The 12,906-nt window shown below is 38.4% G+C and overlaps 1 protein-coding gene across 2 annotated transcripts in view; it reads right to left on the bottom strand.

Moving 5' to 3' along the window:
• The window catches only part of ptprk (protein tyrosine phosphatase receptor type K), a 116,161-nt gene that overhangs the window by 46,638 nt on the left and 56,617 nt on the right, over positions 1–12,906 (bottom strand). For both annotated transcript variants that reach the window (XM_055232127.1, XM_055232128.1), the window contains exons 6-10: positions 12,525–12,606; positions 10,585–10,700; positions 9,395–9,569; positions 2,036–2,148; positions 1,786–1,966 (exon numbers count right to left, since the gene is read on the bottom strand). In XM_055232127.1, coding sequence (XP_055088102.1) covers positions 1,786–1,966; positions 2,036–2,148; positions 9,395–9,569; positions 10,585–10,700; positions 12,525–12,606 — 667 coding nt within the window. The remainder of the gene's footprint in view (positions 1–1,785; positions 1,967–2,035; positions 2,149–9,394; positions 9,570–10,584; positions 10,701–12,524; positions 12,607–12,906) is intronic.

The following is a 12,906-nucleotide window of genomic DNA, read 5'->3' as shown; positions in this document are numbered from 1 at the left end:
TATATTTCACTCGTTTATTTCTACAAATGTCAGACAGCGTTTCTGCCCTGCGTCTATTGATCCACAGAGAAAGAAAAGAAAGAAAAAAAGAGAGAGAATGGGGGGTGCAAGAACATGAACAATGCATAAGAGTGAGCTGGGAGATATGAGAAGAAAAGTGTGTGCGAAAAGGTAGAAGGAGGTAAGGGGAGGCTATAGTGTTTTTTAATCAAATGTTTTTCAGCTCAGTGAACAAACCCAGAGATTTTTTTTTTCAATTCCCCAGCCTCCACTTTCCAGGATCAGAGTACAAATATTAGTCCGCCTAAAATATATTCTCCAGACAAGATGAAAAAGTGATAGGGTCACTGAAGCCTGAGTTCACAAAGTCTTCTCAGGAGAGGAAGAAGTATCAGTAAAAAATAGTGAAGGCTTATAGGATGTGCAAACCTATGTTAAGGCTTCCATTCACAAAGCTAAAAGTTTTTCATTGGATTTGAAAAAGCCTAAACCTTGACTTTTCAACTTGCCAAACAAGTTTAAATATGTGTTGTGGCAAAAGCGTTTAACCTTACTTTTACTTCCTGCACATTTTCTGTTCTAGAAGTGTCCTTGGGCCATTTAAAAAGTAGTGCATACTCTACAGATACAACTGTGCCTTGCCATTACAATAAAAGCTAAAAGGTTAAAAATGAATCAAACTTAACTGTGGAGAGAGGATCAAAAACTAGTGAGTAAAGGAGGCAAAGCAACAACTTTTAGATCCTTATGGTCCTTGAGCAATAGCCTGTGAAGTTTGCACACACATGAGAACATGTTTTTTGTTTTGTGTTTTTTCTTAACTGCTGTTGGCATATTTTGTTGTGTCCTTTGGCAAGACACTTGCCAAACTTGCCTGAATTCATGTTATGGTATGACATTGCAATAGGTTGCATTCATATTCTAGATTATATTTAGGGGGGCTATAGGAGACTCACTGATGTTGAAAGAAATGTCCAAACTTATGACCCACAATTGCTGAATCAGATCGGGTCCATAAACTTGCCATTTTAATCCTTTGTCTTTTTTTTTGGGTTGAATAAGGGCACCACTTTCTTAAACCTGAAAGTGTAAAACTGACTTATGTCGATTTGTGCTGACAGGGAAGATGATGAAGATGCATTGATCCAGCTTTTCCAGTTCTGATACCAATTTGGATACTATGGTTTTAAGTATTTGCCGATACCCGATATCAACTGATACTAGTACACGGACTAAAAATAGACTTTATTTTCTTAAAACAAAAAAAAATTGTATGACAAAATGTATCATATAGCTGTTAATTAACCCTAAGGTAACTGCAAAACAACTTTGCATCAAAGGTTCAAACATTATAAAACTTTCTGGACCAACTATGACCAGTAAATAGTCTTATTATTTATAGGCCCAACCAGAATATCAGCAGAACTGATATTTTGGATTCGACATTCCAGCAAATTTTTATGAATCAGTGCCGATATTTGATATCAGTATCTGTATCGGTGGATAGGCCCAGCATTTAAAGAGCAAATGACCATAAGCTAGGTCACCAAATCTGCAATCTGACAGTTGAACAGAAAATTCCACCATAGAATTCTGTCCTGTGTGCAGCTCAGTTTAAACTATAGGGAGTTCAGAATATTGCAATGTCACATGAACGTAACCTATTGGTTGTAGTTGGGTTTTGTCCACCATTTAAATGAATAATACACCAAATTGTGTAAACCCAATATAAAATAATAATAATAAATCTTTCCGAGGTTATTGGAAATACTATGGCTGACAAACCTGCACATTTCGTTCTGGTGATGAGAGGTGGCCCCGCTTTTCCTGTGCCTCCTTCTCCGGGCCGCGTCAGCAGCACCCTGATCTCATACTCGGTGTCTGGATCGAGGTGCCACAGTTTATAATTGGGTGAGTTCACCGCGTGTGTCTCTGTCCAGGTCCCCGAAGTCATACGATACTCCACCTGCGCCATTTTGGACATTGTTACTCCCACTATTACTCGCCATTCACTCGTCTTGAATTAAACACTCACTTCTTTCAGTATAATGGGCCCATCTCCGAATATAGAGTTGGCGTTGAGTTGAATGAGGAGATAGGTGGGGCCGACTCCCAGGAGCTGCGGAGGGGCGATGGGGTGGGGGGGCTCTGAAAGGTACAGAAAAACAACAAAAAACAGATGAGATGCAGCTTTCAAAGTTCCTCACATCACATCAATGTAACAGCATTATTCAAACAAGGTCAGGGCAGAAAGGAGAAGGGTGTGCCACTTCAAAGGATAAAGTAGACACTGACTTACAAAGCAGACTGCATGTTATCAGCTGAAAGAGGATATCCACTTGTTTCTTGCACGTACTGGTTAATGAGCGACAATGCTAACAATGCTAACAATAATAGTGGTAATATTAAGGGCCCTACACTGGTGAATGAGGAAATGACACTTTAGAAGTTGTAAACAGAGTGGAAAAAAACTTCTTCGGAAAAGATTTGCTAATGTTATTGTCATAATTATACAATAGAATTAAACAATAGCACTATTATGTATTCTGTACTTATTTAAAGCAAGATCTGAAATAACCTCACTTCCATCGTAATGTTCTACCATTTAGATAAACCACAATCAAAATTTTACTCATTGAATTTGCACCTTACAATCGCAATCTAAAGCGATTGTAAGGCAAAACGCCATCAGAGGTATAATACTCCTTACAATGGAAGCATAGCCAGACTGGACTGCACTAGACTGGAATGAACAATATTATCACAATGTCTTGAGGGTTCATGTCTCTGGGTGCTGGGTCCTGTACTGATGGCAAATAGACATCTCCCATGTTAAAACACACTAGCATCATGCCTCTTCTCTTTACCTCTTGGTTGTTTATACTACAACAACAACGTTATCATTGTTGGTGACTTAAATTTAGCAGTTAGCAAGTTACTTAAACTTATTATCACAATAAATATGTAAGTATACTATCAAATGATTATGTAGCTACACAATCCTGGAGTGCCACCTACATACTGCATATTAAAACATGTTTTGTAATCATACTTATGAGCAAGATCATTTCGTTGGTTAGTTGCAAACTACAATTTCGACGCCTACTTGTTGCACTTTTGTAAAAATTCTTCACTATTTTCAAAGTTTATGGCAGATCCCCATTTCCCAACAATCCCCTTTTGGCTTGTATCTATTATTGCATGCAACTAACCTTGAAGTTCCCTACTGCTCCATGCTGGTCTATGTGAATAAATAAAAAAGTGTACATAAGTATAAGTGTGATGGTTCAGGGCCACTTACACGGACTCGCTCTCTGTCAGACAGCAGTGATTGACAAGGCGAGTTTGCACAAGCGTACGGCACACAGCATCAATGATTCATCTGCCTGACACATAGACACTCACTGATCAACACATGAATTCATCAGAAGGCTCCCAGTACACTCCACACTGCGTCTAATCTTTTACATACACTAAATCATTCAGATTTTATCTCCTCCACTGCACCACCAGACCACAGGGCTACACTGCTATCACCAGGGAGATGGGAAGAGTTATGGCTTTTTCCAATCCAACTGCGGCAGCATCATATCACTGTGGGGCTTTTGTAAATACCTGGAAGATCACTTGACGGTGCTGTTTTGATCTACAAAGACATTAATGAAGCATGAAATATTGATAACCTTTCGGTCAACAATCAGACAAGCATATGCTTTTTATGCATCAAAGACATGGCAAGATTAAATTATTTCCACCGATACCATGTTTGCTATTTTTAAGTCTTTTTAAAAGTTAGAGGTTACCTTTGTTGACAATTCTCAGAATTATATAAAATGTTTCATGAATTATTATTGTCAACCTTTTTATCACGATAAATTATATTATTGTTTATAGTCCCATCTCTACTCATAATACCTCATTAAGAACAATGTGACGTACTGTGTAACAACCTGTAGGCTTATAAGATAATTTAGGTTAGTTATTAGCATACTAGTTGTTGTTAACTTTAGCGTGACCATAAAATTTCTCTGGTCTCTGAAAGCTGTAAAAAGTGCTTATGAGCTCACTGAATAATTAGAATGCTAGGAATGTGGTCAGAAAGTAAGGAATACATTTGGACTGCTTCAAACTGGTATGTTTTTAGGACAATAAAACAGCACATTTAACAATGTAGGCACAATTTATCAAGGATAGTGCTAGTGCAAATTTGAGTACTTTAGTAATTGTTTAATGGGATATTTTGCACATTAATCCAGTCAATGAAGGTTCCAATGAATTGTTACCAGGCTTAAGACTGACTGGGCACTGTTAAATGAGCAGCGTGTAACCCTCCCCATGCTCATTTCACTATATATAGTGCTATTACATGTCCAAATGTGTGTATAGCTCTATAAAAAGCATTCGGAATTGCCGTCACCTCATTCTCCCCCTGTATATGAGTACGCCTATGAATACAGCTGTCAGAGAGGAGAAGGCAGGAGTGTCTTTTTAAGCCACAGATGAAACACCATAGTTTGACATGTACTTTCTCTCTCTCTCCCTCGCACGTGCAGACAGAACCCCGTCCCGATAATGAATGTTGAAATAACTTCAGAAAAACCCACAACGTCAACAACATGTCAGCGCGCAATACCATCAAATAAACACAGTAAACAACTTGATCATTAACAAATAAAGAAATATATCTGTTTATTTTCCGTTAAAAGGTGAGGATTTGCCTGTCTGCGCATTCCCCTCCTCTGCATGAAAAGCCTATTGTGCTACTGAAAGATACTGAAAACACATAAAAAGGATAAAAGTGGGTCATAATGTTACTCATGAGAAAACAATGTTGAAATAGGTTTGATTTTTTTTTTCCTCTCTCATCACTTGTCATCTTTACAGTTGACCTAAAAATATAACGCATCTTGCTGTTTTGTAGAAGGTTGGTTGTCACTATTCCTTTCAATATTAATGTGTGAGCCCCCTTATCTTCCCTGAGTTTATGGGGCAAATGAAGAAAACAGCAAAACAAACCAAGATGGAGGCACTTCAAATGCCGTAGCTAACTTAGCAGAGTTGTAATTTTGTTTTATCTGTCAGTCTGTCTCCTCAGTGATGTGAAACTCCCGTGGCGACGCTTGGAGGGGGTCGATTTCTTAGATTTTGAAAGATCATGTGGGGTTTTGACATTTTGAAATTTGACAGTGTTTATTAAGGATTTATTGAGAAGATTTATACACAGGGTATAGAATTTAGCAAAAAGTGGTATATCTTGTATCAAAGCTGTTGTAATGAGCTTTATGGCAACTGAACCAAGATGGTGTCCATATTACAGAGGTTTTAAGTAGGTAGGTCTTGTTTCTAAAGGGGTATACCCGAATTTTCATGTAATAAAAGCAAAATCTGTTTTGTGACAGAACAGATATGCTGTAAAGCAGCTCTTCAAAATTAGACCTCTGTGTGCTGTCCTGCACCTAATTATAAAGCATTTTATCCTCCACAAATCAGGAAGTAATACCGGTGCGCTGCATGCTAATTGTTCTTAGCATTACTGTAATGGCAAAACACCGCTCTGGCCCCTAACTTTTGCGAAACATGCTAAACTCATTGTGATAAATAATTAGGATGCTAAGAATGCATTAGGAAAATTAAGAATAACTTTTTGACCTCTGCAAAAAATTTGAAGACAATGAAAGTCAGGCACACAGCCTTTAACTCTGTAACACTGCCTAAAATGTCCAAGAGTTATCATTCTGGACTAAGCTGTATTTTCTTTTTTAAATAAGCGAATATTTTAAAATGGCAAAGATAGCTTTTAATGTCATTACAAGTAAAGTAAATCAGTTTGTGGAGTAGTGACAGCGTTCAAAACTGCTTTCTTAACAACCTCAAGATATTCATGCTTACATCAGCATTCTTGTCAATAAAGTTCATCTGTAACAAACCACTGCTGACATCACTACGGTGTCCACTGAAGGACATTTGACCTCCAGCATCCATGTGGCCTGACACCAGTGGGATTTTACACCTTCCTCTAACACCCAGCTAAACTTGACAGTTCACCTAAATGTCTAGAAAATCGACATAAAAGAAACAGTATTGGATCTTCCGTTATTTTTCTCATCCAAATGCGTGTGAGTGAATGTGTGGTGTGTGTGACAGTAATGTTGGGGGAGCTTTTTAGGCCATGGTTTTGTGCGTAATGCAAAGTGGCGTGGAGTGTTTGTGTGTTGTGTGTTTGTTGATGATGCGCTCTGTCGTAGAAACCAGAGGGCATGGCATCATGGGAGCAAAGTGCTGACCAAACCACAAGTGACACACGCACTGAGAAATAGCAGGGATAGACTCTTTCAGAGCTCTTCAGGCCTGGCTATAGGCATCAGATGACTTGAGGAAAAGCATTGTTTATGAAAACAATTGTGAGATTTAGAGGGTTATAGTTACAGTATGGAACTACGGTTCTGTGAGTCCCATATGACTTGGTGGTTTTTCTTCTCATTTAGAATTTATGATATAATTGTATATAAAGTAAAGATAGATCTTTGTTGTTTAGTTTTTTTCATGAATTCAAAGCAACCGATGGTCAATAATTTCTGATAATCAATAGTTGAATCAATAGATGCAAAATAGTATCAATGACTACCCATATAAGCAAATGTACACAAATGAATGCTTATATGAAAGTAATAATTGTCATGTTTTTTAAAGTAAATTTTACTCATCAGAAATGTCTTCATGAAAAAGAAACCTGTGCTATGATTTTTTTTATTATTATTTTTTTTTTCCTTGATACATTTCAGTCAGTCTTCACTTTCGCCCTTTAGAGGCAGCCCATAATGGCCCTCCTGTGTCATCTCCATGTTATAAATATCAATAGCCTGGCCCTACCTGTTCTGAGGCAATTTCAGTAGAGTAGGCCACTTTTGCTACTCGCAAAAATGAAACCGATACCACTGCCAATCATTTTTAATGTATACAATTTATGTTTTCGCACATCTTTATGAATACATTTCCTGTATTATCAGTCACGTTCATAGATAGCCCTTTACTTACTTATCTCTCTCGCTTGCATGAAAATTTGAATACAAATATGCAAACCATAATGCAACTGAACTGCTCCACTATTCATGGTCGTCTATGTCCCGTCAAAAAATATACTATTATTTCAAGCAAACATGCTCTCCATCTTTGATTTCTGGTGGTTCACAATTCCATTTGATTTTTCTGATACATAAACATGAGAATCGGCTGCTACTAGAATCATAACCTGTTTCATTGTGAAACATAAGTCTCCTAAATCAATATTCATAATCATACTGCTTAGAAAGTACACTTCTTTTGTGTTGACTGCAAAAGTAGCTCAACATATAATGGACTTAGACATGTGTTTTTTTCATATATGCAGATTGGTCCCCTTAGTTGTTTAAACCTCAATGCGTATTCAAAAAATTTGCATTAGCAAAGTGTACTGTATTTTTCCTAAATCAGCAAAAGCTACTATCAAAAGTGCCAAAATTACATTCAGCATTTTATTTACAACCCTTAATTTTCTGCACTGGCCACGTGAGAATTGGCCTGGACATGTGTGAAAGCCTCATTATCTGATCTCCATTGGTTGACATGAATATTTATTATCCCCTGCTTTGATTTATCATTGCTTTATACATATCTTAAGAATAATGATACACACTCCTGGGCTGTTTTCATATGTGAGCTTGATATGGATATAGTATAAGTTTTTAAAATACGAAATCTATTTACATATAACTTATTCTCTCGTCCCCAATTATATCTGTCGCCGTCCTATCACTCAATGCAGATCTGTAATGCGTTTAACTTCACCCCCATCCTTGTCCCCATATCTAGTGTCTCTCTTGATACATTTTAAATGTAAACTATTGGGTGTGAATGAATAAAGCATCTCCTCTGAAACACACACATTGGTGACACCTTATTAAGCGCATGTCATAGCCACATGGCAGCTGCTAGCACACAGCCATCCATACACAGGCAACCTCTCATTAGGCTATATTGTGTTAGCGACTTACATTGTAGGAGTGGAGGCGAGCTGATTGTGGAGAGACGTTTTGACATGTAAGTTAGCGTGAACAGGGGGATACAGGGTCATGGTTCAAGATTTGAAGAGATTGGCACAAAGTCAATTATCCTCCAGGCAAAGGGGTCCAAGTTAATGGAATAGAAGTATGTGTTTCTATGTGTATTGTTGTCTTGAGATCTTTTATAATATGCAGTAAATCCTAACACAAAATATACTTAATTAATGCATGGTGCTCTTCTGTAAGGCTATCGACGTAACCACAATACCACAGTATGATCAATCACACCGGACAAGGGCTCAAGTGACTGCAGAAACTGCACATGACCAGTGTGCTTTTACTATTCAACTATGAACCAATTCATGTTTATGTGGCTCTAAGCTGCAGAAACGCTGGAAATATGTATCAGAGGACAGTGGTCAGAGAGGAAAAGGTGCCTCTGCCCCTTTAAGAAAAGCCCTGTAGGTGCTAAAGCTAAACTGTTGTGTGTCCCTTCATTCAGAGGGCTGGAATCTGGAGCAGGCGGGGGTTTACCGTGGGTGTACAGGTTACTTATTGGAGGAGCACAGACCATGCAGCTCAGTGCTAGACAACCTGCGCTCTGTCTGTGGAAAAGTGTCAAACGTCTCACATGAGTTTAGTGCAGGACAGTGCACTAACATAACAAAATAGTATATACTCCTAACTCGTCTCTAAAACTACATTTAGTGAACAGGACTCATGCCTGGCTGTTGTTTTATATCAGTATTTTAGAAGTACATCTCCAATTTACATGTTTTATTATGGGCCTATGTGCTTTACCGCATACACCGCACAATGCGATGTTGAGGCACACCGCAAGGGAAATTCTTAACTGTGACAACCCTACTCAAAAAGTGATACTGAAAATTGGAAGTTAAATTGCAACAACTCAATATTCGATAACTATGCTAACACCATTAGATGCTATCTACATTACTGCAGTCTGATACTGTGCCAGCTTTGGCTTGACAGGAGAAGACCAGAGAGCACAGGTGACTCTGAACAAAGGCCAGGTGAGGGGAGGGGGGAACAGGTTTCACATCTGCCATCTACCAGTGAAAAAAATCAAATATCATTGCAATAGCTTTAAGACCCACTAATATTCAAAATTTTAGTATTAGCAGGAATTACCACATCCATTGTTAAAAAAGATGCATTATTTACACAATAAAGCAGATCTTTCATTACTCCATACATAGAAATACACTTTAGTTAGATCAGGGGTGTAAGTCTAATTCACATATTGTAGTAGCAGGTCTCAAAGACACTTGATTATTCACCAATAAAAGATTATAATAATATTTCCTATACAAAGCTAACATATAGACTCTTACCTCTGACAATGAGTCCAGCAAAGTTGGAGACCCCAGAGCCGCGCTCAGACTGTGTCACACAGCGGTACAGGTCCTGATCCTGGCTGCTCACCTCGTTCAGGTGGAAGGACGCAGCAAAGCGACGATGGTTTATGTTTTTGGTCTGAGCCACCGGTATATCCTCTCCATTTCTCCTCTAAAATAAGATTACAAAACAGACAGAGAGACCAATCAGCTGCCTTAAGGGGGGCCCACGGGAGGGTTAAGTACCTTGCTCAAGGTCATAAGGCAGAATTGTACCATGTATTCTAGTATAAACGAGACACATTTTAGTTGATGGCAGCAGGTCTGAAGGTCAGGACTACAATAGAGCTATAATGAAATCGTCAGCTATTAACCTCTTAATTATGTTAGCAGGGAGGATGTATGGCCCGGGGCGGACTCTAGGCACGCATAAGAGTGACTGAGTACATTCTGGTACAAGGCTTCCACGGTCACTCTTAAAATTATATTATATGTTTTCTTTTTTCTATTCTGATCACAGTCTGAACATGCAAAGAGCTACATTTTAACTGCTAGCATTTATTGTTTTGGTGTCACTGAATTTAGACTGAAAAACTGACAAGAAATAACAGAAATGGAATAGAATTGCCAACTATAACTACTTTTAATTCTGTCATGTTTAAATGTCCATGAGCACTCAGACTTTGAAGAAATGTATTCTATTGTATTGTATTTGTGTTCAAGGGCCTGTACCTGATTTTGTCTTTTGTTTCTTTCTTAAAACAGTTTGCAATGGTCCAAAGTTATTCCTCACTTACCTTATGCATTCCAACATCCTAATTAGTCATTGTGATTATAAGCTTTTCACAATAATTCACAATAATAATAACACAGACAGCACACAGCAGACTTTTGACCAAAGAGCTGCTTATACAATGTATCTGCACAAGACAAACTTTGCTCAAATACATGGGGGGAAATTAGGTACAGGGTCTTCAAATGGCATTAAAAAGACTCTGACTTGTTCATGTTCATAAAGTACTGAAAACCATTTTTGAAAATAAATAAAATGAGCTTGATGAAAATGTTTTGCCATATCACCAAGTCCTACCCATACAACTGTTTTACTAGTAAGTTTGCATTTATTCAAACCTTTGTGGTACAGATATGTGGCGGGGACACTAACACACAGACTGAAGAGTGCTTACCTGTAGCCAGAGCTTATTGTTGGTGGTGTCTCGTCCTGTGGCAATACACTGAAAGGTGGCGTTCTGCCCGGCATTCACCTCCACGTCCCCCAGGCGCAGGAAGTGAGGGGACTTATCTGTGAGCATACAAGACATGTACAGGAGAGAGTTAGTGCCAGATATATTTTTACTTTTAGTAAGGTAAGGAGCAAAAATAAGTTCATTTTAGCTGCATTCGTCTAATTTAAACAGATCTGAGATGAAACCATAGCCTCATTTCTGCATTGGCTCAGAGCAGAGACGCCCTTCTCCTAAAAGCTGAAACAAAATAAGAAATTCAAGTCCTGACGTTCCGAGGGCTATTTTCATTCTGCTTTAGTGATTGCAATCATCGTTAGCTGCTAAAAACTGACACACAAACGGGTCATGCAAATGTGTTTAAGCACACACACACACACACACACAGAGTCCAAACCCGCGTGTCCAAATGCAGCTGTGAGGATGAATGCTGCCACTGTGTTGCTTTGCAGAGACTTTGGCCTTGAAAATATGTGTACCTTTGAAGGTCCTATATTATGCAAAATTGACTCTTGAGAGATTTAAGTCATGTCAGAATGTTGTTACCTTATCAAAAAATACCTGGAGTGGTGTTTTCATTCACACATGTTTGAGTAATGCTTTATTATTAGTCTGTCTAAATCTCCAAAGCTCAAAATGCTCCGTTCCACCTTGTGATCTCATGAAGCAGTGGTTTTGAAGTTAACAGCTCCTTTTTACCTTTAGGTATGTTTTTGATGAGGAAACATCCTTATAACATGAATCACAAAATAGCGCAATATGGGCCCTTTAATTTTATTTGTGACAAAAAAAATATACGTTTGCAAAACTTGTATAATTTAATATTAAAATAAAACAAAATTGACTCTGTATTTCTTGTAATTTCTTTGTTTTTAGTAGTGGTCAGTGCACCCATTTGATATTATGGTTTAATTTTCTCATAGTAATACATGAATGACCTAGACCCATTAAATGCTACATATAACAGTTCTCTGCGCCGAAACCCCACAGTCCGCAATATTTCTAGCTCATTAAAATCTTGTAGTCGCTCCATAAAAAGGTCATTGCTGAGATATTAGAGCTAGTGTTTGAATTGGTCCCTCTTATTCCTATACAAATTACAGAACGTGATTTGATTGCACATTTAAAGGACGTGACAGTCTTCTAGAATCATTTGTTGACAACAATATCTTGTGATTCTTGTGCTCATACTCATATTGACAACTTTTTGACATAACAACCACAACATACCAATACCTCAACAGCTGTACAAGGGAAAATATACAGGACAGTTTATTTCTATGACTGATAATCAATAGAGTCTAATAGGGAATAGAAATGTCCCTGGGGCTTTCTGAACCACTGCATCTACCGAATACAGATGTTAATTGCTACTTCTTGCTACTAGAGGGCACTTGGAAAATACAGCTATATTTTCTACATTAACAGACACTTGTTTAAAGTATCTAGAGCTGATTGTGGCGAGTGGACTTAGGGCTCGAGCGTGGAGGGTAAGTCTGAAGGGGACTTGAAACGTAGGGAGAATTTCAAATGGATTGCCGCCCTCATCTCTCAGACAAGACAGCTAGTGTTCATAGTGTGTGTGTGTGTTTGCAAACTGCTGAGTGGTCGGAATCCTCTCTACTCATGATTGCCCTAATACTGGCTCATTTCTCGCTTCGCTCTCCTCCATCCTTTCTTCCTTTCCTCTGCTTACAATCTCTCCTTTTTTACTTCTCCTACCCTGGCGCGTATACATGCCAGTCTCTCCCGTGTCACCTTCCCACTTATCTGCCCACTCGGCTGCGACAGAAAACCATCCCGGGTACAGTCTAATTAGTGGCCAAAGCTATCAGCGTTTATTCAGCGGGCTATGGCTAATTGCTGCCATGCTAACGACTCACCGCACGGGTAGCTGAGCACCTGAATGTCGTCCACGGCAATGAAGCCCACTTTGCTGTCCGAGACCTCGGCTTCAAAGATGACCTGGAGAGAGAAAATAAGATTCCCTTAACAGAGCTGTTTCTTTACTAACATTGGAATACATTACTTATTCAGTTAATGTCAATTTACATGAAATCCAACAATAGTCACTACCAATCATGACAAAAAAATGCATATTAATAACCCATGTGCAACCCAAAAATTACGTCCTAATTGTGTACAACATATATCACATATAAAATATAATAGTAGTATTGCTATTGTACTGTTTACTAGAATGAGTACCTAAAAATGGTCAGGTTTCAGATCATGTTAAAAATATGTAAGTTGTCTACAAATCCA

This window comes from Periophthalmus magnuspinnatus, chromosome 24 (genome assembly GCF_009829125.3).
Source record: "Periophthalmus magnuspinnatus isolate fPerMag1 chromosome 24, fPerMag1.2.pri, whole genome shotgun sequence".
Lineage (NCBI taxonomy): Eukaryota > Metazoa > Chordata > Actinopteri > Gobiiformes > Gobiidae > Periophthalmus > Periophthalmus magnuspinnatus.
Note: the sequence above shows the minus strand (reverse complement) of the source record. Positions and strands in the feature narration are given on the sequence as shown.